General features: G+C 42.7%; 1 protein-coding gene across 2 annotated transcripts; it reads left to right on the top strand.

Annotated features, from left to right (window-relative positions):
- The first annotated feature begins 201 nt into the window (after positions 1 to 201).
- Positions 202 to 27,843, top strand: LOC138194171 (CUGBP Elav-like family member 3). Of its 2 annotated transcripts, none has more exons than XM_069142697.1 (16): positions 202 to 874; positions 1,118 to 1,147; positions 1,637 to 1,872; positions 3,489 to 3,571; positions 19,678 to 19,726; positions 20,504 to 20,632; positions 20,741 to 20,820; positions 21,092 to 21,247; positions 21,673 to 21,817; positions 22,232 to 22,351; positions 22,477 to 22,542; positions 23,383 to 23,487; positions 23,724 to 23,867; positions 24,053 to 24,216; positions 24,569 to 24,667; positions 26,714 to 27,843. In XM_069142697.1, exons 3-14 carry the CDS (start codon positions 1,728 to 1,730, stop codon positions 24,178 to 24,180), a joined length of 1,350 nt encoding a protein of 449 aa, XP_068998798.1. In that variant the 5' UTR covers positions 202 to 874; positions 1,118 to 1,147; positions 1,637 to 1,727; the 3' UTR covers positions 24,181 to 24,216; positions 24,569 to 24,667; positions 26,714 to 27,843. The 2 variants fall into 2 exon arrangements, with proteins under 2 accessions (XP_068998798.1, XP_068998797.1); XM_069142696.1 differs by having other exon boundaries at positions 22,205 to 22,351.
- Positions 27,844 to 27,984: the final 141 nt, after the last annotated feature.

The raw sequence follows: 27,984 nt of genomic DNA, 5'->3' as shown, positions 1-27,984 counted from the left end.
TGAAAATTCACATTACGGCTTCAAACACATTACGCACATTCTTGCATTTATTCAGCGAAGCTGTAAACGCGATTGAGCAAGTTTACGACCATATATATGTTTTTTTTGTGCGTGAGTGCAGTTAACATAGTTATTGACGGTCCCTGGGCGTTACGTCACACGCTAGCAACCGCTTCGGGAGAGGAGGGGGAGGGGGAGAAAGAGAGCAGAGAGACACCGGTAGATGTAGGACGTGAAAAGACACACAGCCGTTGGACGAGTGAGACGCTACAAGAAATAGAAAATAGCAAGAACAGTGAAAACAAAAACAACAACAACAACAACAACAACAAAAGCCCCGTAAACGACTGGATCAATCACGGCAAGACAGAAGCTGTTTAAAGAGGCCAACCAAGTTTGAACAGTTGTAAGTTAGTCGGATCGAAGCAGCTGGTTATCACTTCGTAATTAAATAGGAATTAAGAGTGGGCTTTCGTGAAAGTGATAACGAGCTAGCTCCGTCCGCTCCGGGCTCTTTAAAGTCGAAAGGTTTGGTGAGATTTCGGAGGGACCGGTGACGAGCTGTGACTCACACCTGCCAGGACTCTCCTCCGCCCCGCTTCCAGACCCGGAGACCGGGAACCACGGGGTTCTGTTAAAAAAAAAAAAAAAAAAAAAAAACCCACACACACAGCCGAGCCTGTGGTATCTGCACCGAGGAGCGAGGAGGAGGGAGGCAGGCACAAAGAGCGGAGAGCATCCAGAGAGGGGAGGAAGGCGGACGGGACGGAGACAGAGCGCGGCGAGGACAACAACGGGGACCCAGCGGAGAGCATCCAATCTTTAATATCTGATCTGCACGGGCGACGCTCTGCTCAAGCTTCATCCACAAAAGGTAAGACTCATAATGTGTGCAGCCTGTATATTTCCATGTGTTGTTTTGTTCTGGCGTTTCTGTGTAAATGTGTGTGTGTGTGTGTGTGTGTGTACATTGAAGGGGGATCGGACAAAGAGCAAGGGAGCCCCATGACATCCGTGTGTATGCTGTAACCTACAGCTGGCTAAACAAAGAAACCGCTCTATTGCAATGATTTACCCCCAATCATGCTGGTCCTTCTCTTTTTTTTTTTGTTTACAGGAATCCTGAACGCCGTTTATCCACCGAAAGGTAAAGCATGCTCACAGATGTTTTCTCTTTATATACATATATTTAATTGGGGGGGGGGGGGGGGGTGCCATTATTGTTTTTTGATTGGCTAATTAACATTTGCATAATTGTTTTACCAGAAGCTGCTGGAGCCCTTTGTCATCAGACTGGGCAATAAATATTCAAAATAATGGCACAAATAATCCATACTTTTTATACATAATAGAGTTGTTGTTTTTTTAGCCCAGTATATTGAAATGAGGCATTTTATTAAATATCAACGTTTACAAAATTTTTTATTATTGTTTTTTCAACCTTAAAGCCAGAAATATGTTAATTCTGTAGTAAATGTCTATTTAAAAACAAAAGACCCCAATATAATACTACACATTTTACCATAATATTGATCTATGAAATTTACACATTTTACATCTCATTAAATAAATATTTGTTTAAGGTCTTCCACTGTTTCCTTTTTCTCCCCCCCACCTTTCTGACTATGACCCAAAGGCATCAGCTGCTCCTCTCCAGGGATACCTGCTCCTGATCTGTTTGCCCCTCAGCCCGTGCAGTACCCAGTCGTCCTCTCCACTTTGTCCCGATGAAGGAGGCTGACGCCATCAAGTTGTTCGTGGGGCAGATTCCCCGGAACCTGGAGGAGAAGGATCTCAAGCCTATCTTCGAGCAGTTTGGCAAAATCTATGAGCTAACTGTGATTAAGGACAAATACACTGGCATGCACAAAGGTAAGTCTCGCCCTCATAACGCAGCTTAATCAGAGACAGGGATAGAGAGACAGATACCTAGATAACCATGTGACAGGCAGATAGATGGGCGAATTTCTCTGCACTGAGTGTCACATGTATCCATGGAAACTGTCACGGCGCTTCTTGTCTTCATCTCTCGTTAACGCTGCAACGTGAGATCAGGAAGACAGGCAAGCAAACTCAGTCGCTGCACGTACACTGAGAATCAAAATGCTTTTATGCAGCAGTTTGCTTGTGGCAAATGTTATTGGGTGCCTATAAACAAAAACTGACTAAGATTTATAAACATGCTTGTTTATAAAGGTGTGATGAAAAGGTTTATATATGGTTTGTAGAGATAGAACCTCTGAATTATGTTAATAATTTGGAGGCTTTAAATATATTTGAATAGTAATAAACTGTAGAAAAGACACATAACCTCTCTCACTCTTTCTCTCTCTATCACACACACACACACACACACACACACACACACACACACACACACACACACACACACACACAAATACACACACAAACACACGCACAAGCACACGCACAAACACACGCGCGCTGACCTGGGGTCCTGTGTGTTGTGAACCAGATTAGGCTGTATGCTCCAATCAGTGTAATGGGCCTGTAAGCCTGGGTGACACAGGGGAAAGAATCTGTTGTTTTGAGATTCCCCACGGCCACAGTAAGCCCCTCTTAAAAGCAATGAGATGGACCATAAGATGCATGTGTGGCTGCGTGTGTGTTGTAGTTTCCAGTATGCCATTGCGTGTGCTTTATCATTTTTTTTGTATTTTTTTTTTTTGTATTTTTTTTCCATCTTATGACATTATGTTGAGTCATCATCAGTTATTTAGATGTACACTGTGTGTGTTAATTTCTGCTTCTCTCTTGTCAAATCTTTTCTTTACTTCATTTCCTGACTCTGACTCTACATTAGTCTGTCTGAGATGTCACTGGGATGCTAACCTGCTGCTAATCTTGTTGTCTTAGTGCTGGTGACAGGTGTAGTAAACAGCTCTGGCCAGCCAGCTCTACTACCTACCCCTCCCTCACACACACAAACACAGGTACAGCACATAGGAAAACAGAGGGAGTGTATTTGGAGTGAGTGAGGCATGCATAGCTGTTGGTTTAGGGCAGGAATCTGACAGTGGCAAGGTTGTAAGGCCTTCTTAGACCCGTGCACACGTCTGTGGTGCTGTCATGTGTGCTGACTCGTGCCGTGCCGTTCTGAAATGTGACGTGCCGTGGAGTGTCCTTCTCTGCTTTAGAGTACATCATTATGGTGTTGTCAAGTATAGTTACTATCCAGTGCATGATTATCCATATTTTTAATCGTTTCACAAGAGTTATCCTAGTGATAATTCAGAATAGGGGACAACGTGATCAGGGAAGGCATCGGAAAAGGAAACATTTAAAAGATTAGAAGGGTTTATGACAGCGTGGCTGTGTGTGTGACAAGTGTGTGTGTTTGTAGGCGGGAAGTACAGAGACAGAGATAGAGAATGACAATATTAGAGCCATTCACTGACCTTTTCTACCGTTGCTCCTCTCCCTCTCTCTTTTTTTTTTCTCTTTCTCTGCCTCTTCCTATCTGACAGGATGTGCGTTTCTGACGTACTGTGCGAGAGAGTCGGCGCTGAAAGCCCAGAGCGCTCTTCATGAGCAGAAAACACTACCAGGGGTAAGTGCACATCACAAACAGACATGAGCACACAAATCCCCAGACGATACACACTTCCAACTCATGCAACAATGCACACAAGCTTGCATGTACATTCGTATCGCTGTACGCGCACAGACACTGGCATCTACCTTGTACATATACACACACACACACACACACAAGTGGCCTGACATCGGTGTGTGTCTGTGTGATTGGAGGTTCAGCTCACATTAGTAACACTGTGACATAACTCAGGAGCCAGCAGGCGTCTTGCTGCTCAGGACAAACACTCCCTCTCACAGGAGACACATAGCGCACTCCATGTGCATTGTCATCTCCTTCTCTCCAGCCTTCTCTGTCTCTCCATCTCTCCGTCGGCCCCTCAGTTAGCCTCCGGTGATAGCTCCCGCCTAGAGAGTGTGTGTAATTAATGTGGCCGTTCCCCTTTGTCTCATCCCAGTCTCCCTCCAGTCTCTCTAGTGAGGGATCGTGCGCTACGCCTGTGCCGGGGTAGGACACCGTTCATTATGGATGGGGCACTGTGCGAGAGCAGTGTCTGTCTCGTAGGCTGTACCTCGCTGTCACTCCCTCTCTCGTTTTTTTTTTTTTTTTTTTTCTCTCTCTGACCTGGTTTCCGCTGCAGTTAAAAAACAGATTTGACAGTATTTGAACATTTTTTTTTTACCTTTTTTTTAAAAAAAAAAAAAATTTAAACGCCAAAATAAGCACGATGCCCAACAAACACAGAGCGCTGTGAAAATACAGGATGCTCAGTAGAAATCTCTAACTTCTGATTTGCATTAGTTATAACAGGACAGTGAACGTGCCTTCCTCTATCTCATTCTCTCTGTGTCGCCTTGCAACTGATCAGAGTTTCAGCCCATGCACCTTCTCCGCAAGCTGAAGTGTTGATAAGATCTCTGTGGGAAAATTGTTGAAGGAGAGCCTGAAGAAAAAGGCGTAGGGGGAGGGGAAATGTTCTGACACACACAAGCACAAACCCTGCATATATGCATATTGCAATCATGCACGCTATTTCTCGTAACTGGTTAAAGACTCTGCATTCGCCCCCCGTGCGCACACACACACACACACACACACACACACACACACACACACACACACACACACACACACACACACACACACACACACACACACACACACCTACACAAACACGACATGTTGATAATTACATTAATCCAATTAGAGACGGCTAAGGAGTGAAACCTTTCTGTGTAAATCACCTGTCTGCTGTCGGCTGTGTCTCCCTTTTCTGTCCTGTGCTGATCTTTGTCCTTTGAGTCATCCTTATTACCGTCTCCACAGGGTTTTACTTTATCCTTTCCCGCTGATGACATCAATAACAGGATCATTGCAGCAAAGGGAAATTATCCATATTCCTGCTTTACTTTTAAGTAGATAGTTGCAGTAAATTTCCAGATAGATTGTGATGAATATTCTGGAGACAGAGAGGAAACATTTGCTGGGAGGATAGTCATTGGCGGTGGAGATTTCCTAAAGACTCAGCAAGCAACAATCAGAAGTACCACTCCCCTGAGGACGGCTAGTGCTAAAACAAGGGTCTGGCTATTGTGTGCTTGGTTTTTAATAAGCCTGAACTGTTACTAAAGAGAGCTACTTTTTCTGCATGTGGCTTTTCTCAGTTTGGAGCATCTTGCCAACTTTGAGGTTTATCTGAAAAATATAACCTCACTGGTTCTGTCCAGTTGGAGCCAGAAGTCTTCAGAGTAAAGTACCTGATTCGATGAATGGTTTATTTTGGCATGTTTGTCAAGTGAATTGGGTTGTGAATAACACCAAAGGAGGGCTGACACAGTTTGTCATCAACACCTGTCTTTACTCAAATCATTTCCTAATGTAGTCATTTTTATTAAGCCTATAAATTCCTGTGGTTTTTGGCTACTGCTTAAGTTTAAACTTATTTTCAGAGGATAAATTAATTATTTTGGTGGCTATATCTTAGCTTGGAGGCCACAACATAATGCGGCTCCCCCCCCTACTCTGTCTTCTCTTAGGTTTAGCTCTGTTATCACTTTGCACTACCTATCTACATCTTTTCTCCATCCTGCATGTCTCCCTTCTCCTTCCTCCCCCTCCCTGCCTATATTGCCTTCTTTGACAGGATTTAGAAATGACTTAAGAAGATTTTTTTTCACTCTCTTTCACACATCGTCCCATTGTCCCATTCTTTTCTGTGCCGCAGAAATGCATTTTCATCTCTTCCGTATTCTTCCTTCTATCCCCCCCCCTGACCATATGCGTTCCATCATACCATTTTATCTCTTTTTTCCCTCAAATCCTCTCCGTCCTCTGTTCAACTCCTCCTTCTCGTGTCTCCCAGTTTCTCTGCACTAGTAGAATATTATGAAACGTTCTCTTCGCTACCCACAGCCCTTTCATTTCATGGTATCCCTCTCTCATACCCCCTTTTCCCTTCCTGCTGTCTTCTACTTGTTTTTTTTTCTCTCACTGCACGCTAGCGCTTCCTCCTCGGATTCTCATTTCACAGTCATTTATGGTAACCCTTCTAAGTCCTCCACTCAACGCCAGTCCCCCTCTCTCCCTCCCTCTCTCCCTCCCTCCATCCCTCCCCCTCTCAATTCCTCTACCCCTCGTCTCATTTCCCCTCCTCTTGATTAGTTGACCCTTTTGACCGTTTCACACCCCCATCTCCCCCCTCCCTCCCCCCTTCTCCTCTCCTTCCCCAGCTCTACTTGTTAAGCTGCATGATGAGTTTATCACAAACTCATTTTCATAGTCAGATTCTGGGCTCACTGTGGGGCAACAGGGCTCAGGTGTGAGTACATGTGTGTGTGTGTGTGTGTGTGTGTGTGTGTGTGTGTGTGTGTGTGTGTGTGTGTGTGTGTGTGTGTGTGTCTGTGTGTGTGTGTGTGTCTGTGTGTGTGTCTGTCTGTCTGTGTGTGTGTGTGTCTGTGTGTGTGTCTGTCTGTCTGTGTGCGTACGGTAATCTCAGCTGTGTGGGACTTGAATCTTGGAATCGCTCTAAATTGCAGGCGGCGGCGGAACGTCAAGCACCTCATACAACTTTAATGCAACTGTAGCATCACACACTCATGCAGATGTGTTTCTCTTACACTCATGGGCAAGCAATTAAGGGTGTGGTGACAAGTCCAAAGCTACTGCTGCTGTCTGTCACTCCCTGATGGGATTCAACAGAAGCCAGAGAAGGAGAAAAACACATAGAGGCTTGCAGAAAAACTATACCGCACATGTCCTCGCCGGCTTCAGCAGAGGCAATAGATTGTCAGATTGGAAAATGAGAAAAAGTAGAGGGATTGAGAGAGATGAACAGATGGCCTTATCAGAGTGTCCTGCGCCTTGTGTTTAATTTGGACACAGAGAGGGAAAGAAAAGCAGAGAGGGAGCATGACATGAAGAGAGAGGGAGAGTTACATGATATTAGTCACAGTGACAGAAATTTTACAGTGGAACCTCCAGAAAGTCCCACTTTCGCACAGAGATGGTTTGGTGTGTTAGATGTGGTGCCGAAATTCCCCCTGGTATGCATCCACACCAAAGAGCTCATGTTTAGCGGTCACATTTTAGTGCTTAAAAAATTGAACGACTTATTCACATGCGAATACAGACGGTTTCAACAAATGAGGAAAATAAGCAGTGAGGTAAAAATCGACTACCATACATGTATTTTTTGTCTTGCTTTGTTGATGTTTAGTTAAATTCTCGTCCTGTAATGCTCAGTGAGGGAACACGACGGATAAGCAACAAATTTTTAATTATTTCAATGTTTTTGAAATTCACTTTTGCTAAAAGCACATATTGAGAGATATTGAAGCTTAATTTAATTGTAATAATGGTCATATCTACATGTATGACATTTCATTTACAATGGAGCTTTCATTTTAATTCAACACTTGAGTATATAGTGTGCTATTCAAGGGGCAACGGCTGACAGCTGGCTGGTTTTTGTGACGTGTGTGTGTGTGTGTGTGTGTGTGTGTGTGTGTGTGTGTGTGTGTGTGTGTGTGTGTGTGTGTGTGTGTGTGTGTGTGTGTCTCGTTAGTCCAGAGAGATGTTGGCAGTAGGGTGACAGCGTGTGTCCGAGGTCAGAGGTCAGGGCTCAGCCTGTAGTGAACAAATTCAGGGGGGCTAGTCTGTGAGCTGAAAACTTTCCTTTCCGTGAGGGGAGCCATTAGAAAGACATGACATCCCCCATGAGTGTTTGGACCACCACTATCTGGCACACTTGGACTTGGCCAAACTTGGCCAGACTTGGAGACATAATCTTATCTCTTAAAATTGTTCTTTAATAGTTATTATGCCTGAGGTCCAAACATTATTTCATCATAATAGTATTGTAAATCGAGTAACATAATCCAAATTTTATGGATCTTGTTTGCTGCTTTAATATGATTTTTGTTCACATCTTAAGTTTCTATCAGCAACACTCTGATATTCATGTTAAAATGTTAAAAACATGAACAACTGAATGACATTCAGTGATAATATTTGGTCATTTCTAGTAGTTATCATAGTTTTCCTAAACTCAGAGATACATGGCATGCAAACATGCTCACATAGACTTGTCAGAAACTTTCATATACACTCTGGAGCTCTTGCAAAAACAGAATTTAGAGTAATCGTTCATACAAAACTACCCTTGCTTCATCCAAATCCCCTCATCCATCCTTCCTCCTTCTCTCTCTTTTCATCAGGCCACACTGCCCTCCCAGCCCAGCCTGGTTAGATTTTAACCTCCCTCCTGCTCTATCTATCGCTCCATCTCTCCCAAGCCGACTGCTGCCGTATTTCCTCCCATATCTTTCCCCTTATCTGTTGCTTTTGTTCTTTGCCGTCGATATCTCTTCCTCCATTTAATCTGCACTCTCTTCTCTTTGTGTTTATCACTCCCTTCATCTTCGTGCTACTTCAAACCCAACTGTTTGTACACACACACACACACACACACACACACGCGCACATACACTCTTGCACTCATGAACACACACACACACACACACACACACACACATCTGTTTGGTCACGCTGGCATCCGCAGATCTCAGTGTAGGTGAAATTAAAGTGTGATAAGCAGCTTACCAGGTGTGTGTTGTCATGCTTCACTGCTCTCCAGGCAGCACTCTGCTCCCTGTTCTTTGATTAGAGCCAAACTGAAGCTTACGCACACATACACACAACCCGTGACACACTGGATGCCTAATGAATTATTAAAAAGGCAGGAGAAGCGCCACAGGACAAGTAGTTTACAATAACTGATGCAGCAGAAGATCGATACACGTATTAACAAAATAATAAAAGTTTGTAGTGGGGATATTGATTAAATGCATACGGCCGGACACTGTTCTTCAGCTGATAAATTGAAATACTGTAGTTCCAGAGTCACTGCTGGATCATACAAACATGACGGGAGCTGTTATGCATTTTATTAAGCCTGGATCAAAGAGAGGAGGAGGGCTTTTATTTATGTCCCAGGCTGAAAAGCCTATACTTTATATGCATGTGACATGGACTCTCAGGGACACAGCTGGTGCAGCAACAGCAGCTCAGTACTGATTCTGCTGCTGCTTCTTTACAGTTAGTTTTACATCACTTTATTCTAAAAGGACAACCAAAGAAGTATAAATAAACACAGAAAATATAACAAGAAATACAATTGTACAAAACTGCTTGTCCCTTATGTGCGTGAGTGATGTCATGAGGCAGGGAAGATAGGCACTATCTTTTCATGTGTCCATCATCCAGTGCTTGTAGTGGATGTCTATCAGATCCATTTAGGATGTGTGCATGTTGTGTATGTTCTGTGTGTGTTTCCATGTGGAATCTAAGATGCCTGGCGCAGGCAGCCTCCCTATGGGGCAAAGCTATGATGAGCAATTATCCACTAGGGCAACTTTGTAGGCTAATTTAGCATATTTATGTGGTCAGCAGCACTGTTTACTATTCCCCTTCACTGCTTACTGCTGCACTTTCAATTTAGAACAGACCCCAGATCTCCCCTCCCCTCCCCCCCTCTCCCTCTCTCTCTCTCTTTTCTCTCCGTCTCTTCCTCCTCTGCCTCTATCTCTCCCCTCCTGATGGGGTTTGTGATGTGTATCGCTTCCCCCTCCCTCGTGCTGTTGCTCTATTTTTATCCTCACCGTGTGTGGGATGGGAAGGGAGTAGAGGGACAGGTGTAGAATCGAGTGCGTGCGTGTGTGCGTGCGTGTGTGTGTGTGTGTGTGTGTGTGTGTGTGTGTGTGTGTGTGTGTGTGTGTGTGTGTGTGTGTGTGTGTGTGTGTGTGTGTGTGTGTGCAAGAAGTAGACAGAGAAAGGAGGAGCCAGAGAGAGTGATACAGAGGGGGTATGCAGAGTAGAGGGGTATTTGTGTGGGGTTGTGTACAGCTCAGACCAAGGGGGATTTAGCTCATTTGTTTAAAACAAAAGTCTTTGCTCTGTGTGTGTGTGTGTGTGTGTGTGTGTGTGTGTGTGTGTGTGTGTGCGCTTGTTATGTTCTGTATGCGTGTGTGTGCATGTGGTACATTTGTGAATGCAACATGGAGAGAGAAAGAGTGCCTGCCTCATATTTCACCACAAAATTGAGGCACAATCTAATCATAGCCTCATAAAAGCCTGACCCTGGAGAGCGCCTGCCTCTTTAAGGACAAACACAGACACACACACAGAGGAACATTTATATCTTGGCCAGTTTGAAAATTATGTTTGCGTGGACACATGATCACCGGGGTGTGTGATTGTTCACTGCCAAATCAGTGTCTCTCAGATGCCGAGCTCTAAAGTAGCCTAAAGTTGAGTTGAGTCCATATCACACCCCATCTGTTTTGTAAATCCAGCCAGCTTCTGCATGGTCTGCTCTCCACATTAGTAGAAAAAAAAGAAATGTTTAGTTGCAATTATCAGTCGTCATTGCTGCATCTGACGCTGAGCTGAACTGAGCTGGACTCAGTGACGGACTGACTTAAAGTTTGCTTTAAACCTTGAGTGACATAAAGGCTTTTAGCAGAGGCATGCCCATTTAAAATCTGTGATTCACACATTGGCTCACTGCAAGCTGCACACTTGATGAAGTTAGAAATCAAAGATAGTCCATTGAAATCATTAAGATTAAGATAGATATTACACATAACACATCATTTTAAGATGAGTGTCTTTCACTTTTGGGTTTTTAAAGAATTTTCAAGAAAGAAAACGAGTGCCAGAAAGCAGAGTGTGCCAACAAATCCCTTAAATGCAGTGACCTTAGCAGATGCCAAGATCCCAGCATTTCCATTTGGATTGGGCTTTGATCATTGAGCAGTGCCACTGATGTCTAGTGCCAGATCATATAACAAACATCTCTCCCTTTTTACGTCAGTTGCTGTAACATTCACAGTTTTATTCCAATATTCAAGCACAGATCTTATTCTAATGCTTTTTGTGCATTTTGGAAGTCAGTAAATGTATGCATTTACCTCAGCTGTTAAGAGTCTATACCCATATCAGAAGCATTCAATTGAAAGATGAGGCAGATTAAGTGTTTTCAAACCTTCAGCTGGCAAACCTTGCCAGTGGAAAGGACAAAGAAGTTATAATATAGCAGATAGAATACACTCTTGATGTTGTCTAAGGAAATTAGTTTCTTATTTAACTGCATCAAACCTTTTTTTTAGTTTTAACTTAATTTTTTAGCATTTACTTTTATTTTTCTGCTAAATTTGCAGTTGTTTAACATATGAGTTCACATTAATCTTAATCTCCATAATTCCCTTAATGTGACCAAGAATGCTGTTGGCATGAGTTGGCATGTTTTATTTTGTCCAAACTAAAATCTACAGCCTGAAATCCAGACACCTTGTCTGAGTATGTAATATTTATGTGTCTGCACTGAGATGAACATATAGAACAGGGCCATGCGAGAGGGCTGAATGAATGTGTGGATTTGTGTGAATGAAAAGGGAGGTTAAGAGAAGTGGAGGAGGGCCACGAAGAGTTTTGGCATGAATAGGGGTGTATAGACAGGGAGGGGGTTGGGTGAGACAGGGGAGGAGTAGAGGAGGTCGGGTTAGAGAGAAGGAGGAAACAAGACAAAAGTTTCCCATAATGAGCGTGGAGGAAGGGGCAGGCGGGGTTGTGTGGAAGAAAGGTTTTTTTCTGGGTGGTGGAGGAGTGGGAGGGAGTCAGGGCGCACTTCTGTCAATTTAAACAGAGACATCTGTCAGAGGGGGCCACTGGTGTGTGTCTGCGTATGTGTGTGTGTATGTGATTAGGCAAGCATAGGGGATGACAGGACTGTAGTTGCACCTGGGGTGTGACCTCTGCTCTGAGTTCCCCTCTCTAACCACACTTGAACCTGCTGTCTAAAGAATGGCCTTTTCACTCTGACTACAGAGCAAAGCTGAAGCTTTATAGCACCAAATTACACTGGCATAGATCACCACACTTCACAATGCTTCGTTCAACAACAGAGGACTATGAGAATAAGACAGGGCTTATATAGCTCTGTGGACTTGTGGGTGGGTGACAGGAGTAAATTGAACAATATCAGGTTCTGTTCAATTCATGCAGATTTTGATTTTAAAAGACTGAATGTAAGTTTGTCTACACCTCTTTTCTGTGTTTTTTTTTTCTTTTCTTTTACAGATTAGTACTTTTAAGATTCATATATGAGGTTTATCACATTTTACAGAAGATTCAGGTTTGGTTTGGGCTGGGTACCAAACTTTGATGGTTTTATGGCACAGATGGAAGTGATTTGATATTGTCTAGTATCAAAAAATGCCTCGTCATTCAGTACCAAATTTCAGTACCGAGGCTACACCCACACAAATGAGTTTTTGTTTTAAAACTCGGCATTTCTACGTTTATGCAGAAGAAAATCACGTCAGTGAGCCAGTACAGCGATTCCCGTACACTGGAAACCACAGGGTTGAACACCTAATTTCACTCTTTTCAAAACGATTTTTGGTGCTATACCTGTCTAAGTTGCAGCAACTTAAGGCTTCTCGGTGTGCAGCCAACTAGCTACAATCTATGGTACCATCTGTGAAGCATTAAGGAAACATAGGTAAATTGTTGTGTCTATTGACAGTATCCATCTGTAAATTGTTGCTACAAAAAATAACCTGGGTTATACTACCCTTTAAACTACATGAAAACTAAGGATTTGTACTGTAATGTGTAATGTGATTTTTCTTCTTGTTAAAATAGATTTTATAAAATTGTCTTTGAAAAACAATCTTTTAGGAACCAGTGTTGAAGTAAAAGTATTTCTACCAGTATAGAATTTTTTGAAGGATACCAAGCCTGAGTTGTGGATATAAATTCTTGTGGATAAGCCTGCCTCAGAAAAATGAAATCCTCTTTCCAGTTCCAGTCAGTTTCTGTTTCTCCCTTATAAATAAATGTTGTGAGGACAAATAAGATGTGAAAGAAGGACTACAGCAAGAGAATTTAACAAAAAAAAAAGAAAGATAAACATTGCTTCACTAAATTAAGGCATTGGGAATAGAACAGCCAAATGTCATACAGATTAAGTGAGAACAGCCTAAGAATGTTTTAAAAATTGTAACTATGCCTTATGAGTCGTTCCCCATTAAACAGAAGCAAGTGTTTTAAGATAAAACGGGGAAAAAAAAAAAATCCAGCTTCATAATTCAATTTCTTTTAATGACATGCAAAAACCCCAAACAGTAGAAGTCAATATTTGGGTATTTTTTAATTCGGTTAAGCTGTTATAAGAACACGCAAGTCATTCACATTTTTGTCTTGCCTTAATTTTCTGCCATCCTGCTGAACACTGTAACTATCTGAGCATTTAAAAATGTGTCACTGGTTCTGTATTGAATGTAATCTCAGTGAATATGAGATTTTTGCAATCATGAATTTGTATGGCTCTGAGCAGCCTTTTTAATTCACCAGCTCATTTCCCAAAGGACTTACACTCCCTAAAATAGAAAGAAGGTCCAAGTGCATAGGTCTAACAGTTATCCGCTATAGTGCTGTTGGATTATGTTGGACTAAATCCAAAGGATCAAATTTCAGTGAGTGCTCCACTGCTGCATGCCGAATGTTCTCATTGGGGTTTGACAAAAACAGCATAATATTATAGGGATCAACAGGGTGGTTAGTTCTGCTTTATGCATGGCTTGATACCGTTACTATGGAGCGTGATAAAGGCAAAAAGAGAGGGAGAAAGAAAAGAGAATATGTTGCTAATCCATGCTCCAGCAGAGAGGCTGATGAAGGGTTAACCGCTACATAAAGTATGGAGTGGAGGAGAAGGAGGGCAGACTTCTCAGGTGTGAAGAATGGAATGAGAGAGACAGAGGAAGTAGGGATGAGAGCAGGGGGGATGGGCCGCTCAGGAGCTTCTATTATGGTTGCAGGCCCCCCGTTACCAGGCAACGGAGCTGAGCAAGATGCCAGGTTGCTAGGTAACCTGGGGGATGCAAAGCCCAACGTGGTGCGATATTGGGGAGCGAGGTTGGGTGGAGCTGCGCCGCTGTGCTGCTCCGCTGCTCCGCTGCTCCACCTTACCGATCACTCTCTCCGTTTCTCACATTTCAATGTCTTCATCCACTTGTGATGAGAGGCGTGAACTAAGTGTCGCATTTACAATATCTACAATGTCAGTTTTACTGAAATGTAAACCTTCTCCAACACGGTACATACAAGCACGCTCTTTATGGACTTTTATGGACACATGGTATGCAGTATAGCTCAGTTACACGTGTACAAATTATTGATAAGGTTATTTAAGACCAAATATTGACAGTAATTTGGGTTATCATGATATGCAAGATCTTTCTGTCATGTTTATACTCATTATTTATATCTGTTATTAATTCAAAGAGAATATTTCTCTGTAAACATACATATTATAAATTTTTTGGGTTAGAGGATGGATGGATTAGAGCTAGACAGGAAACAAGGGAAGAGAGAAGAAATACAGCTCGGCAGCTGGAATAAATTGCACCTCTGGTACCGGGGATTTTTTTGGGGGGGTTTAAAAATTACTCAAGCGGTTAATCTTTTGCCAAAATATCTGCACAACAATTTTCCGCTGACCGAATAATTGATTTAGCTCCAACTGAAAGTGTTTAAATTTCAAAACACAACTTTCCATTGTACCTGAGGGAAAGGAAAAATACCACCATATCTATGTTGTTGTTTGTCACACTATCTTTTAAGAACACCAGCAGTCATACCCAAAATGTGGGCACATCAGCATCAAGACATTGTATTAGAAATATTATATAGCTGTAGCACAAAAACGAGATATTCTGCATCCTCTGTTGTAGAAACAATAGATTTCCTTTATTTTATCAGCATCAGAAATGTATTCAGGTGCCCAAATTTGAGACTTTGTCTTGTTCAAAATAAAAGTAAAATGACATAAAATAGTTTTATGTAAAACAGTGTTATCCAGAGACAAACTGTGGGTTGAACAGTACTGTCTGCTCATTTTGTTTTTGCCAAATCAACATAAGGGTTTGACACACCGACGAGTTTGTGAGCCTGCATGGTATGTCGCTGTAATGAGAGAGAGAATAAGAGAGAGCGTGAAGAGAAGCCATGTGAGAAGGCAAAGTGAATGAGATGTAGACAGTAGTGGAGAGAGGGAAGGGATGGAAAAGGATAAAAAAAAAAAATAAATAAATAAAAAAAGCAGTGATGTCAGTGTCATCAGGCAGGGTATGGAGGGATTATGGAGCTGGGAGTGGAAACAGGGGAATCGAGGATAGGCAAGAGGAAGAGGCAGAAATAATGCTAGATCGTGGAGAAGGGATAAAAATAGTTCTCCTTTCTTGTGCACTCTGGAAAATGGACATCTGAAATTGTGTGGATGGAGAGTTCCAGAGGGGGAAGGTGTGTGTGTGTGTGTGTGTGTGTGTGTGTGTGTGTGTGTGTGTGTGTGTGTGTGTGTGTGTGTGTGTGTGAGCGATATGAGGAGAGAGTGTGTGTTTGTATATCCGTACACATAGGCTACACATAATTGTATGCTGTCATGCTGTGCACTGTCCTCAGTTTTATATTACTGCTTGTGAGAACATTTCATTCTTGCTGTGGAGTATTGCCCTCCAGTCCGGCGAAAAAAAGAATCTAAATGCCAAAACAATAACATTGATTCAGCAGTATAGTTAAATCCATGTTGCAAATATTACATGTACACACACATTTACATGCGCACGCTACCCTCTTCCCTCATAACATGATGCAATGGTTTATTCCAGTGATTTTGCGTGGGAGGGGGAGGGGGTAGAATACGATTTGATTGGATAATCCAAGGATTTAATATCCCTTAATCCTGGCACAATCCTCTCTGCATTACTGCAGGGAGTAAGATTAACTGTATGTGTGTAGTATGTGTTTGTTTCTGTGTGCACAAAAGGGCGGATGCTCTGGGAGAGGGGGAAAAGTGTAGTGTATACTGTGTGTCATTGTGTGTGTGTGTGTGTGTGTGTGTGTGCATATTTGAGTGACACATGCTGTGTGTGTACATTTGTGTTGTCACCACAGCATGCAAATGGAGCTGCGTTTGCATGCAGGGTTTGGTCATGCGTGTACGAGTGGACGTGCCTCCGCTGAGCGCGAGTGCGAGCGCTCATGCAAGCACACACACGGTCATATATGACATATCTTTGCACTCACGCATCGCCTCACGTACCAATTCACTTTCCTCCGAGATCCAGAAACGCTGTCTTTGAGCGAGGGCTTCTTAGTATGCAGAAGGAAGGATCAAACCACACTTCAGTAGGAAGGCAGCTCCTTGTATGTGCGCACGTTTGCAGATGGTTACTGTTAATTAAGTCTTAATTGGAACGTGAGTAATTAGAGGATAATTTGACTTGAAAGGAGCGTGTGGCTGTTCGTGTGTGTTGGAGTAAAGCAGAGAGAGAAAGACAGAGTGGAGGACACTTTGACGGAGTAGCAGGGACTACACTTTCTTTGCATTTTTCTCTCAGGCTCAAGGGAATTTTAATTGCTGATCCAATTCCCTCACCTTCTCCCTCATACCTACTTCTTCCTCTGGATGTTGCCCACATCTCTTCATTATTCTCTAAAATTTCCTGTCCTGTTCATTTCTTTGTTCTCTTAAATTATTTTATAACTCGGAGAGAGAAAATGTGCTGAGAGTGATGCTTAAGAGGATAGTAGGAAGCCAGCAAACCATTCTCCAGCACACATTCTTTGTTTACCCAAAGAGCACAGCAGTCGCCCTTGGCAACAAGCATCCTTGTTTACCTACCCAGTGTGCCGTCATACGATTGCCATGACAACGAGCTGGTTGCCATGCCAATTTTCCGATGCCATTGTATTGTCTTTGTGGCAGCAGTGTGCACCTCTCACCTGCTGCTGTTTCACATCTCTTCTTGTTCTTTCTGTCATATTCCTCAATATTTATATCAAATTCATATTGTTTTTTTTTGTTGTTAATATCAAAAGGTTAGAACACTTTAAACACACACACACACACACACACACACACACACACACACACACACACACACACACACACACACACACACACACACAGATTGATTCAGATTGAAAAACTGTGATTTAAAAGCCTTAGTTTGGAATCATGAGGGGTTTCTGTTGAGTCTGTTTTACTGTGTGACAAGGATGAGCTTGAATAGGCCTAATGGAGGAAGAAATGGAAGAGGTGATGGATGGATACAAGGATAGAGAAAGTGTTAGTGGACACAAATCATGCTACAATCAGCCTGCTCCACAACACAATCCGAAATCAATGGACAAGACGGGACTGATCAATGAGTTGATAGTGCAAGATAGATGGCAGCATGGATGGACAGCAATAACACTGGGACTGGGATATGATGGATGGATGGATGGATGGATGGATGCATGGATGGATGGATGGATGGATGGATGGATGCATGGATGGATGGATGCATGGATGGATGCATGGAGAGAGGGAGGGAGGGAGGGAGGGACGGACGGAGAGGGTGACTCCAAGTTTACAGATAACTATTAGGGCGGAGTGTGTTTGTATTTTCTATAAGTTTATGTTTATGCCGACATCTCGAGTCAATGAAGATTTGATGTTAAAAATGTATATCATTCCTTTCTTTGCAGACGTGTGTGTGTGTGTATGTATGTATGTTGAAGGGGTTGGGGGGGGGGGGGGGTTGCGTTTTATGTGAAGGTGTTTGCAGAGGTGTTTGCATCTGCGTGTGTTTGTGTCTTTGACTGAGTGTGTGATGGCCTTGCCTTCGATCAATAGCTTTGTGGTGACAGCTAAGAGCTGATTAATCAAATGTATGGATCAGTCTCTCTCTGCTCTGCCCTCTCTTCAATTACCAGCTTCATTACATTGCCTTAACACCCCACTGGGACCTTTCTCCATTCTTCCTTCTCATCCCCTCCCCTCCCTCTTCACCCTCCTCCTCCTTCTCCTCCTCCTCTCTTTCCCTTTACGTCCCTTTTCTCATCCTCATCTTCCATCTTAGTTTTTCTCCTCATGTCTTTCACTAACTCCTCATAGATGTAAAGCCCATGTTATTCAGCTCCAATCACATTTTGACTGGCATTAATTGGTACATTAATACTTTGTTGTGCCAGAGTAGGGAATTTAAATCTGACTGTATATTCGATTTTGTTTTGACTTGGTTTTGTAGCATTTCAAAGATTGGATTTAAAAACAGGAGACTCCACTCCACAAACATGTTTGTTTTACTGATTCTTTTTGGTGTGTATCGATGTCACTTTCCAGTTCGATCCACCCTCTTCTCTCCTTTACCCCCCTCTTCTTCCTCCGTCGCTCTTCTGGTTCTATCCCTTTTCTTCTCTCCTTTCCTTGCACTTCTTCACTCTCTTCACCGCCATCGTTCTGTAGCCCACCCCACCCCACCCTCTACCCCCGGCATTAACACTGTCTCATTGCCTCAGTTGCTATGACTAAGCACTGTGTACGTGGAGCATGTTTCTGTGGCTGTGTGTGCCTTCACGTACGTATGTGACCTGTTTGTTTGTAGATGGTATATGAATAGAAGACACATTCATAATATGTGTTTGCATGCATTTGCACTCGAGGCAATGGATCTCTGTAGTCGTGACATTTTTTAGATAGAGCAAGTCACGACTGAATCACGCCCCTCTCCTCCCTCCTCCCTCTCTTTCTCTTTCTCTTTCTATTCTTTTTGATTCATCCTCTCAGGGGCAGCTCTGCTTTCATCCTCCCACTCTCTGTCTCTCTGTCTCACTCTTCATGTAATTCTTCTTTTCCCAGCGTTTCCATTCACTCCCCTGGTTCCTCTTGGCCTTCCACCTGCCCTTTCAGTCGGTTGAAGTCAGTCGGGGTCCCCCAGGCCTCTCTTTATCTGTCTCTCGTGCCCCATCCTTTTATTTTTAGCTGACTGCGCCTGTTCCCTTTACACACTTGTCATTTCACCCCACTACAATATCTGTTTCCCGCCCCCCCCCCCCCCTCTTCTCTTTATCTCAACCTACTCTCGTCCCTCATCTAATCCTTAGTTCTTCTGTAATCCAGATCAGCTGGCCTGCATTCTTAATCTTGTCACTTCTCAATCCCCCCAGTGCTCCTGTGCATTCGCGTGATTGTGTGTGTGTGTGTGTGTGTGTGTGTGTGTGTGTGTGTGTGTGTGTGTGAGAGAGAGGTAGTAAGATTGTGTGTGTTTGACAGAGAGAGAGAGCGGCCGGGGACATACCTGTCACCTGCTAACCTTATTTAGCAGTGACTATAAAACACATGGACACACCCAAAACAGTTGTATTATAGACCACTTAATGGGAATCGTTTGATTAAAAAAAACTGAAGTCAGATGTCTTTACTCTTACAATATTGTTAGTATTTTCAACCAGTTTGCTATTTCACTTGACACTTTTCTGGATTTCCGAATACCTCGCCAAAATCCTGCAATTAAAAATTAGTCAGCTGCCCAAGGTTGGCACATTTATAGAAATATCGATTGATGTGCGTTGCCCTTATAAATACATAGAGTAAATTGAATATATCTCCAAAAGATTTTGGGAGAATATTTACTGTAAGTAAAATATAGATGTCCTGTAAAGCAAGAAAAATGTAGAGACTTGTGTATGTTGACCATCTGTGTTGATGTTCATGCTTTTTTGTCCCTCAGATGAATCGGCCTATCCAGGTGAAACCAGCTGACAGCGAGGGCCGAGGAGGTGAGACACATACGTAACCACACAAACACACACACACACACACACACACACACACACACACACACACACACACACACATACACACACACACACACACACACACACACACACACACACACACACACACACACACACACAGGTGTTTTTCTGTCTTTGTAAGGACACTCATTGACATAATGCATTCTCTACCTCCACAACCATCACAACTAAATGCGTTACTTTTGCTCTCAACCTGAACATCTTTAACCAGAACTGCAAGCAAAGTGTTAACCCTTCAATATTCCTTGGACTGTGAGGACTGGCCAAAATGTCCTCACAGTGCACAAATGTTCTCTGATGGGTTCAGACTGTTGTCCACACGAAGTCAGAAAGACACACACACACACACACACACACACACACACACACACACACACACACACACACACACACACACACACACACACACACACACACACACACGGTGAGACAGACAGAAGGATAGGTGTCAAGTTGGATCAGACAGAGATAGAAAGAAGTCAGCGGGGTGCTTGGCAAGACGTTACTTGCACTTGTTTTTTAGTAAATGCACACACATTCAGATGACACTCTTCTCACTCCCCCTCTTCTTACTATTCTATATGGTCAATACTGCTCCCTAGTGGACATTACTGGTAGCTTCCATAGATAGAGATTTCTATTAGCACTGCCTTTAGTCTTGACAGCAGAGATGTCACCAGTGTTGGTGAAATAAAGTTGATTTCCTTCCTTTTCTTCCACACATTCATGGTCTCTCAGAGGACAGGAAGTTGTTTGTGGGCATGCTGGGAAAGCAACAGAGTGATGAAGACGTCAGAAGGCTGTTTGAGCCCTTTGGCAGCATAGACGAGTGTACTGTGTTGAGAGGACCTGATGGAACCAGCAAAGGTAAGATGCTTTCAGTAAATATACTCATACACTCACAAATAAGATCTCACAAACTGCCTTTTTTTTCAATTAGCGGTACTTTGTTATTTAATGACCGTTTTGTTGCAGGGTGCGCTTTTGTAAAATTTCAAGGACATGCCGAAGCTCAAGCTGCCATCAACAGCTTGCATGGGAGCCGCACAATGCCTGTAAGTTGCCAGCGTGCAAGGCAGGCACAATGTTTTATATGAAACAAAAGTGCACTTTTCATGTGTCACATGGGAGATTTTCTCTAGGTAATATATATTTATACGTATTGTATATTTGCTTTGGTCCTGTCCTCCTCTGTATGCTGAGATAAGCTTAACTCCCATGTGACTCATAAAAGATTTATTGAATAGAGAAAATGAATGAGCCCCATTAACACGTAACATGACTTGCAATCGAAGCTTCCTTCTGTCTTCATCTCTCCACTCAAAGGGAGCGTCGTCCAGTCTGGTGGTGAAGTTTGCCGACACAGAGAAGGAGCGGGGGCTGAGGAGGATGCAGCAGGTGGCTTCACAACTTGGCATCTTCAGCCCCATGACCCTCAACTTCCCCGCCTACAATGCCTACACGCAGGCGGTCAACGCACAGGCAAGCACAAACACTCACTGTACCACACATGGATATACACACCAAGTTTGTAAGGGGAGTGCTGTGCTTATGAAAGGATGTAATAAGTTTGAAGAGGCTATCAGTGGTCTAATTGGGGCTAATGTTATTACCCAGACAACAGAACATACGTCATCTGGCATTAGCTTTCCCGCAACACACAACCATTAACCCACTGACTCAGGACATAATGGCCTTGTAATTAGATCTCTATTCATCTGTTCCTCCATCACTCCCTCTCCTTGTCCCTTCCTCTCATTTGTCTTCCGCCTTCTCTCTCTCTCTTTTTCTCATATCCATTTAACTGTCTGTGTGTCTTCTATCCCTCTCTTTTTTTCCTGTTTCCCCCTCCCCCCCCTCTACTTCTCCATCCCCCTTCCGCTCTCTATTTCCTTCCTTGTCTACAGCTTGTCCAACAGCAGGCCCTGGTTGCCCAGTCAGCGTACTTGTCTCCTGTGGCAACAGTTGCCGCCGTACAGATGCAGCATATGGCAGCGCTCAATGCCAACGGAATCATTGCCACACCCATTACACCCATCACACCATCCTCGGGTGGGCTCAAACACACTAACACACACACATGCTGTGCATACTCAAAAACACACTTGAAAGAGGTGCTGTATTGTATACAACAGAGTATATTATAATTTTAGCCATCTGCTTATTATAACACAAAAAATGTAAAGTATTTGGATTATGGTCAGGACTCTTTTTCCTCTTAGTGCTTTACTCCATGTTGCTGCTCGTAGGACTTTAAAATCTTGTTTTGTTAATATTTTGACATTATTTTGCATAAGTATAACAATATAATAAAATTCATGACACAAAACTAAGGATTTATAGATAGAAACACGTGTGTTCATGGTCAAATGGGAGGTATAGTAAAAGATTTTCAGTGACAGACGCTCATCGTTTTGGGGATCTACTCTGCATTTGCAGGTACAAACACCCCACCAACTCTTGCAGCAACACCTGTTCAAGCTCTCCCTCCGCCGTTAGGAGTGAATGGTTACAGCAGCGTGGCAGCTCCCGCCAATGGACAACAAACAGAAACACTATACACCAACGGCGTCCACCCATATCAAGGTATTTTGATGAAAGTCAAAAGAGTACACAGACAATTAGAATGTAGACATTACACAGATCAAATAACATTTATTGTCACAGTGCTTATGTTTTGTTTCCTCACTGGTTTTATTTTGTGTCTCCAGCTCAGAGTCCAGCAGCAGCCCTGGATCCCCTACAGCAGGCTTACGCGGGCATGCAACACTACACAGGTTGGTGTATGGACAGATCAAAGCTCTGACCAGCTGCCATTTTAATCTTCAGATATGTTGTCTTTAGCTAAATGCATACATAAATGTTTAGTAAACTCTATCTGTAACAATGGAGCAAAGCCCTTACCAGCAAAATTAGACACATTCATAGGGTTAAAAGGGACTTTACCTGGTCAACATTCAATTTTATAGGGCATTCGAACAAAATCACCAGATTATGAGTTGTAAATGCAGTAGCTCAGATGCTGCTGAATGTACAAGTAAATGCAAAAATGCACACCTGTAAATGGACAAACTTTACTTTGAAAACCACTGCAGGTTCAGAAAAGAACCTGGCCGTAGACATCTCTAATTCATATTCAGTTGTGTTATTAGTAATACATATCCGTGCGACTCAGCAGACAGCTTAGGCAGGAGTTTAAATCAAGATGAACATTTGTGTTTGGGGAACAAAGACAGCGATGCGTCTGCTTTCGGACTTTCAAGGATGAATGTGTTTCAAGGGCAATTTGACTGAATTCATTTTGTCGTGATTTATTGGATTCCGTAGTGACACAAGAGTCTGGCAATAATGTAATACAGCTAACCTTATATTTATACCGTCCACATACGTGATTCATAACCATGGAGTAAAAGGGAGATGTAATGTGTGCGCACCAGACTCTGATCAACAGTGTCATTGTTTAGCAGACTTGCTTCATTCAGTTGTTACAGTTAATAGTTTTCACCTTCAGCAGGAGACATTTCAGCACAAACAAAATGACTCTATTGGACACTCCCATGTTGCCACCTGTTGTTTTTACCCAATCAGATTTTGTTGCTGTCTGTCTCTCCCAATAGCGGCGTACCCTGCTGCCTACGGATTGGTTGGGCAGCCGTTCCCCCAGCAGCCAACACTGGTTGCCCAGCAACACCAGCAGCCCCAGCAACAGCAGCAGAGAGAAGGTGATGTGACTTCCTGTCTGACTGGGGCCACACCCCTCTCTCTACTGGTGTTATTTGAAGTTGTTTATCACCAAGTTTTCACAGCCCAATATCATTTATCACCCTCTGCCTAACGTGTCTGTGTCTGTGTGTCTGTGTCTGTGTGTGTGTGTGTGTGTGTGTGTGTGTGTGTGTGTGTGTGTGTGTGTGTGTGTGTGTGTGTGTGTGTTGTGTGTGTGCGCGCGTGCGCGCATCAGGTCCGGAGGGGTGTAACATCTTCATCTACCACCTGCCTCAGGAGTTCAGTGACTCAGAGATGCTGCAGATGTTCCTGCCCTTTGGCAATGTCATTTCAGCGAAGGTGTTTGTGGATCGCGCCACCAACCAGAGCAAATGCTTCGGTGAGACACACAGACAGAGGGAGAAAGAGGGAGGGAAAGGGGAGAGGAGGTGTATCAGAGCAAGGAAAGGACAAGAGGAAAAGGACGGGAGCTGCGTTTGTGGAGGATAAAACAATGTCCTAATTTCTGCATGTAAACGACGATGACAAAAAAAAAGTTAATCTGAGGTCTTTCTACTCTTTCAGGTTTTGTGAGTTTTGACAACCCAGCTAGCGCTCAAGCTGCCATCCAGGCCATGAACGGTTTCCAGATCGGCATGAAAAGACTGAAAGTGCAACTCAAAAGGCCAAAAGATGCCAACCGCCCATACTGAGTGGCAACTGAGAGGAGGAGGAACAAGTAAAGAGAGGTGAGGTGGTAGAGAGGAGGTGATGAGTGACACGACATAAAAAGAAATAAGGTGTAGTATGTTGGGGCAGCAGGTGGATGAAATAAGGCTAGTGAGGAAAAAAAAACATGGACAAGGTAACTTTAGATTTGACAGTACATTGCTAACTGATGGTAAAATGTTAAGAGAAAAAGCTTAACATGAGATTTCAGTGAATATGCATTGGGTTACTCATATAAAAACAACTTAATCATCTCAGGAAAAGTGAAAATACTAAAATATTGTTTTCCTTTTTATTTTCTTTCACAATCTTATTTATTTTCTTTCCTGCTGTTTTGATCTTTTCCTGAAACGGCAACTTACCTCACCCAAGATCCTTCCGTCCAATCATAATTCGCGAGGACCCCATCGCTATGGCAATGGTTGCCTAGTGACCGATAAAGCCCCGACCCCCCCTTCCTCTCGCATTGTTGTAAGTTGATTGGTTGGCCTGTGTTTGGGTTGCTGTGGCGATTGATTGCCTGTGTTGGTTGCCCTTGGCAATTTTTGTTCTGTCACCTCGAGCAACCAGCCATGCGTTGACCTGCATGTCCTGTTGCTGTAGTGACCACAGACTGTGTTTGGTGCATTGTGACTTTATTTTGTATTGACCTGTGCACATACTGATCAATAACTGTCAATAGCCAGGACTGCACTCAGAATCAACTGATTTGATTGGATTTTTGATACACTTAATCACTTTATAGTAATTTGATCAATTCTGTAGCAACGCTTGTTATTTTTTTGCAGCTTTGTTTTTGATCAGTTTCTGTAGTGTTCTGTTTGGTGTCATTATGATTTGAACAAACTGTTTGGGTAAAGTAGTGAGCGTGGGCATCTATGTGTACGTATGTGTCTGTGCTACACTGTTAGTGTGTAATACAGGAGAGCATAATCCTTGTTGTATTGTTGTCTGTATAGAGAGGCGTCCAGAGGTTTCCATAGCGGACTGGTGCAGAAATGTAGAGCAGCAATACAGTTTACTGCAAATTCTCATTAAATTATTCTGATGGAAAAACTAATATCATTTTATGCAAAATACAGTGGGAGGCCATGTTGGACAAGAAACCATGACATGGTCGCACAGCACGGTATGCAGAACTCAAACTATGGCCACAAACTGGTCCAAACATCAGCCAGCTTCACAGGCTATAAGAGAGACAGCAAGGTTATTTCATTCTATGACAAAAGCACACTGTACTTTTGGGCGAGCATGCATTTTGTTGAGCTGTACTCTGATAGGCTGAGTTTATAATCCTGGATTGTGATTTATTCCACTGTTTGATGTGGCACTTCAGTTTTTTGCTCCTTCGTTTCTCTTTCTTGGTCTTTTTTACGTATTCTATCACTGCTTTTGTGGAGTTTCTCCCTTTCACCACCTCCTTCCCGCTCCCCCTCCTGTCTCCTTTTCTTCTCCTTCTTGTTCCCCCTCTCTCTGTCAAATCGTTCCTTCGCCTCTCTCCATCCCAGCCTCCTCTTTCTATCCCTCTAGCTCGTGTTTTGAGGTAAAGGGTATGTGGTTGTCATGGTGGAAAAACAAGTGCCTCTTGCTTATTGGAGAACAGCCTTCAACTATAGGAATTCTGGGAGAAATAAACCAGAGAGAATATAGGATCCCTTCAGTCTCAGTTAAATTTAGTCCTCCACAAACCCTAACCTTTACCAAAGAGGAGAACATGTGTAGCTGCTGTCAGGTCATTGTGTGGAGGCACCGTCAAATGGCAGCACACATTATAAATAAAGCATTCTGTTTCTATTTCTGGGCAAACTTTTACATAAGAAATCCTGGTGGATAATAAGAAGGCTTCATAATAGATAGACATAGGCCTATTAAATAACTTTTTAAACCCTGCGGTCCCCAACATTAGTCTGATTGAAAGTATCACCCAGAATTTCTATACTGCCAATGCCAGAGAGTGATGCATGTTGGTAGTAGTGTTTGCTTGCCATGATCTGAGGCACATGAGTGCAACACATGTTTATAAGGACACACACATAAACACATAAGTCCAGAATCTCGAGCTGTACACACACACACACACACACACACACACACACACACACACACACCTCCAGACATAAATATGGACACGTAGAAATGATTCTCACTGTATGGAGTTGCATGATCCAGACACTGTGTGTGTATATGTTAAAGCACCATGATTTACTGCTGTTGAAAGACAGAACTTTAAAACTGTGAATGATGCCTTCTTCTTTGAACCCACCACCTCGAACTGAAACACAAGCTAGGAGCATCCCGAGGTGCAGTTTGCTGCCAAATGTGTGACAATAGCTCCAGTCATGCCTACAGAGGAGTCTTGTTTGATGGGAGGGGCATGTTTGACAAGATGTGAAGATGAGACAGAAACATGGTTCTCTAGTGTGTTTATGATGCTAACAGACCCTCCCTCCTTCTCTGTCCCTCTCTCCTTGTTCATGTATTGCTCCCTCTACCCTCCAACTGTCCCTCCCTTCACAGGTGACCTTTCAGAGTCCAGCTGAGGTGGAATCCCAGGATTCATTGTACTTTCAGACTGTCTGCTACCTGTGAGCGTCCGCGGAGTGCAGCCAAACACACACACACACACACACACACACACACACACACACACACTGACGCACACAAATATACATGCACTCAACACTGAACCTCAAACGGTACAAGGCTGAAATGTACATAAAGTGCACAAACACACACGCACACACACACACACACACACACACACACACACATGCCTGCCAACACACACAAACACACACGGTTCGCAGTAATCTTACCCATACGGCCCAGAACTTGGTTAGACCATAGTCTGTGTGGAACAGGGTGTTTAGTACAGCTACGACAACTCAGACCGAGTGTGTAGGGAGAGGGTGCTGATGAGAACTGCTGATATATCACTTCAATAGACTTTAACATGTCTATACCATGTCTATTACATGACAAATATAGAGGGACCGATGTTTCATAATAAAAAAAAGAAAGAAAATACAAAAAAGACGACTAAATGAGTAGGTTAGAGAGACTTTGGAGAATATCCTAATGACCTGTAAATAGTTTAGTTTACAAAGAGCAGCATTTAAAAAACAAGAAAAAAATGCAAAAAGAATACTACTTTAGATAAACACTGAACAGGACACAGCAACATTATTATTATTATTATTATTGTTATTATTATTATTATTATTATTGTTATTATTGCCACTAGTAACATCATCATCTTCATGAAAGGATATTACATTCCAAATTGTAAAATGGGAAATCACTAACCTATTTTAAATTTCTACTTAGATTTAGGTGAAAACACGGGGAGGGGGGGATTGCACTTTTATTCGGGAGGTTTTAATATTTGAGCTATTTTTTATTTATTTACTAATTTATCAATTATTTTGTTTATTGGGAAAAAGGGGTTTGAGTGGGTTGCAATATTTTGATTTTAGAATTTTCTAGAGAAAAAACTTTTGAGGGCCTGTTTCTGTCAGACTCTTGCAATCGAGTAATTATAATGTATGTATTAATTATTACAGCAATTATATTTATTTCTAATTTATTGAATCCTGTTTTTGATCCACTCTTTTTCAGTTTAAATAAAAAGTATCATACTAAATGTCCTGATGCGATTCATTAAGTGTGTTTGTTTTTGTATGCATGAGGAAGAAGAAGAAAAGGAGGGACAGAATTTCTTTACATTTGGTCCAAAAATCCTGATTTCAGATTCAGAAGGAAACAGAGCGCACATCCATCTTGTGACC

Source organism: Embiotoca jacksoni, unplaced genomic scaffold, assembly GCF_022577435.1.
Source record: "Embiotoca jacksoni isolate LCO1_2020_lvr unplaced genomic scaffold, fEmbJac1.0.p SCAF_11, whole genome shotgun sequence".
Taxonomy (NCBI): Eukaryota; Metazoa; Chordata; class Actinopteri; family Embiotocidae; genus Embiotoca; species Embiotoca jacksoni.
The sequence above is the reverse complement of the archived record's forward strand: the minus strand, read 5'-3'. Positions and strand labels throughout refer to the sequence as shown.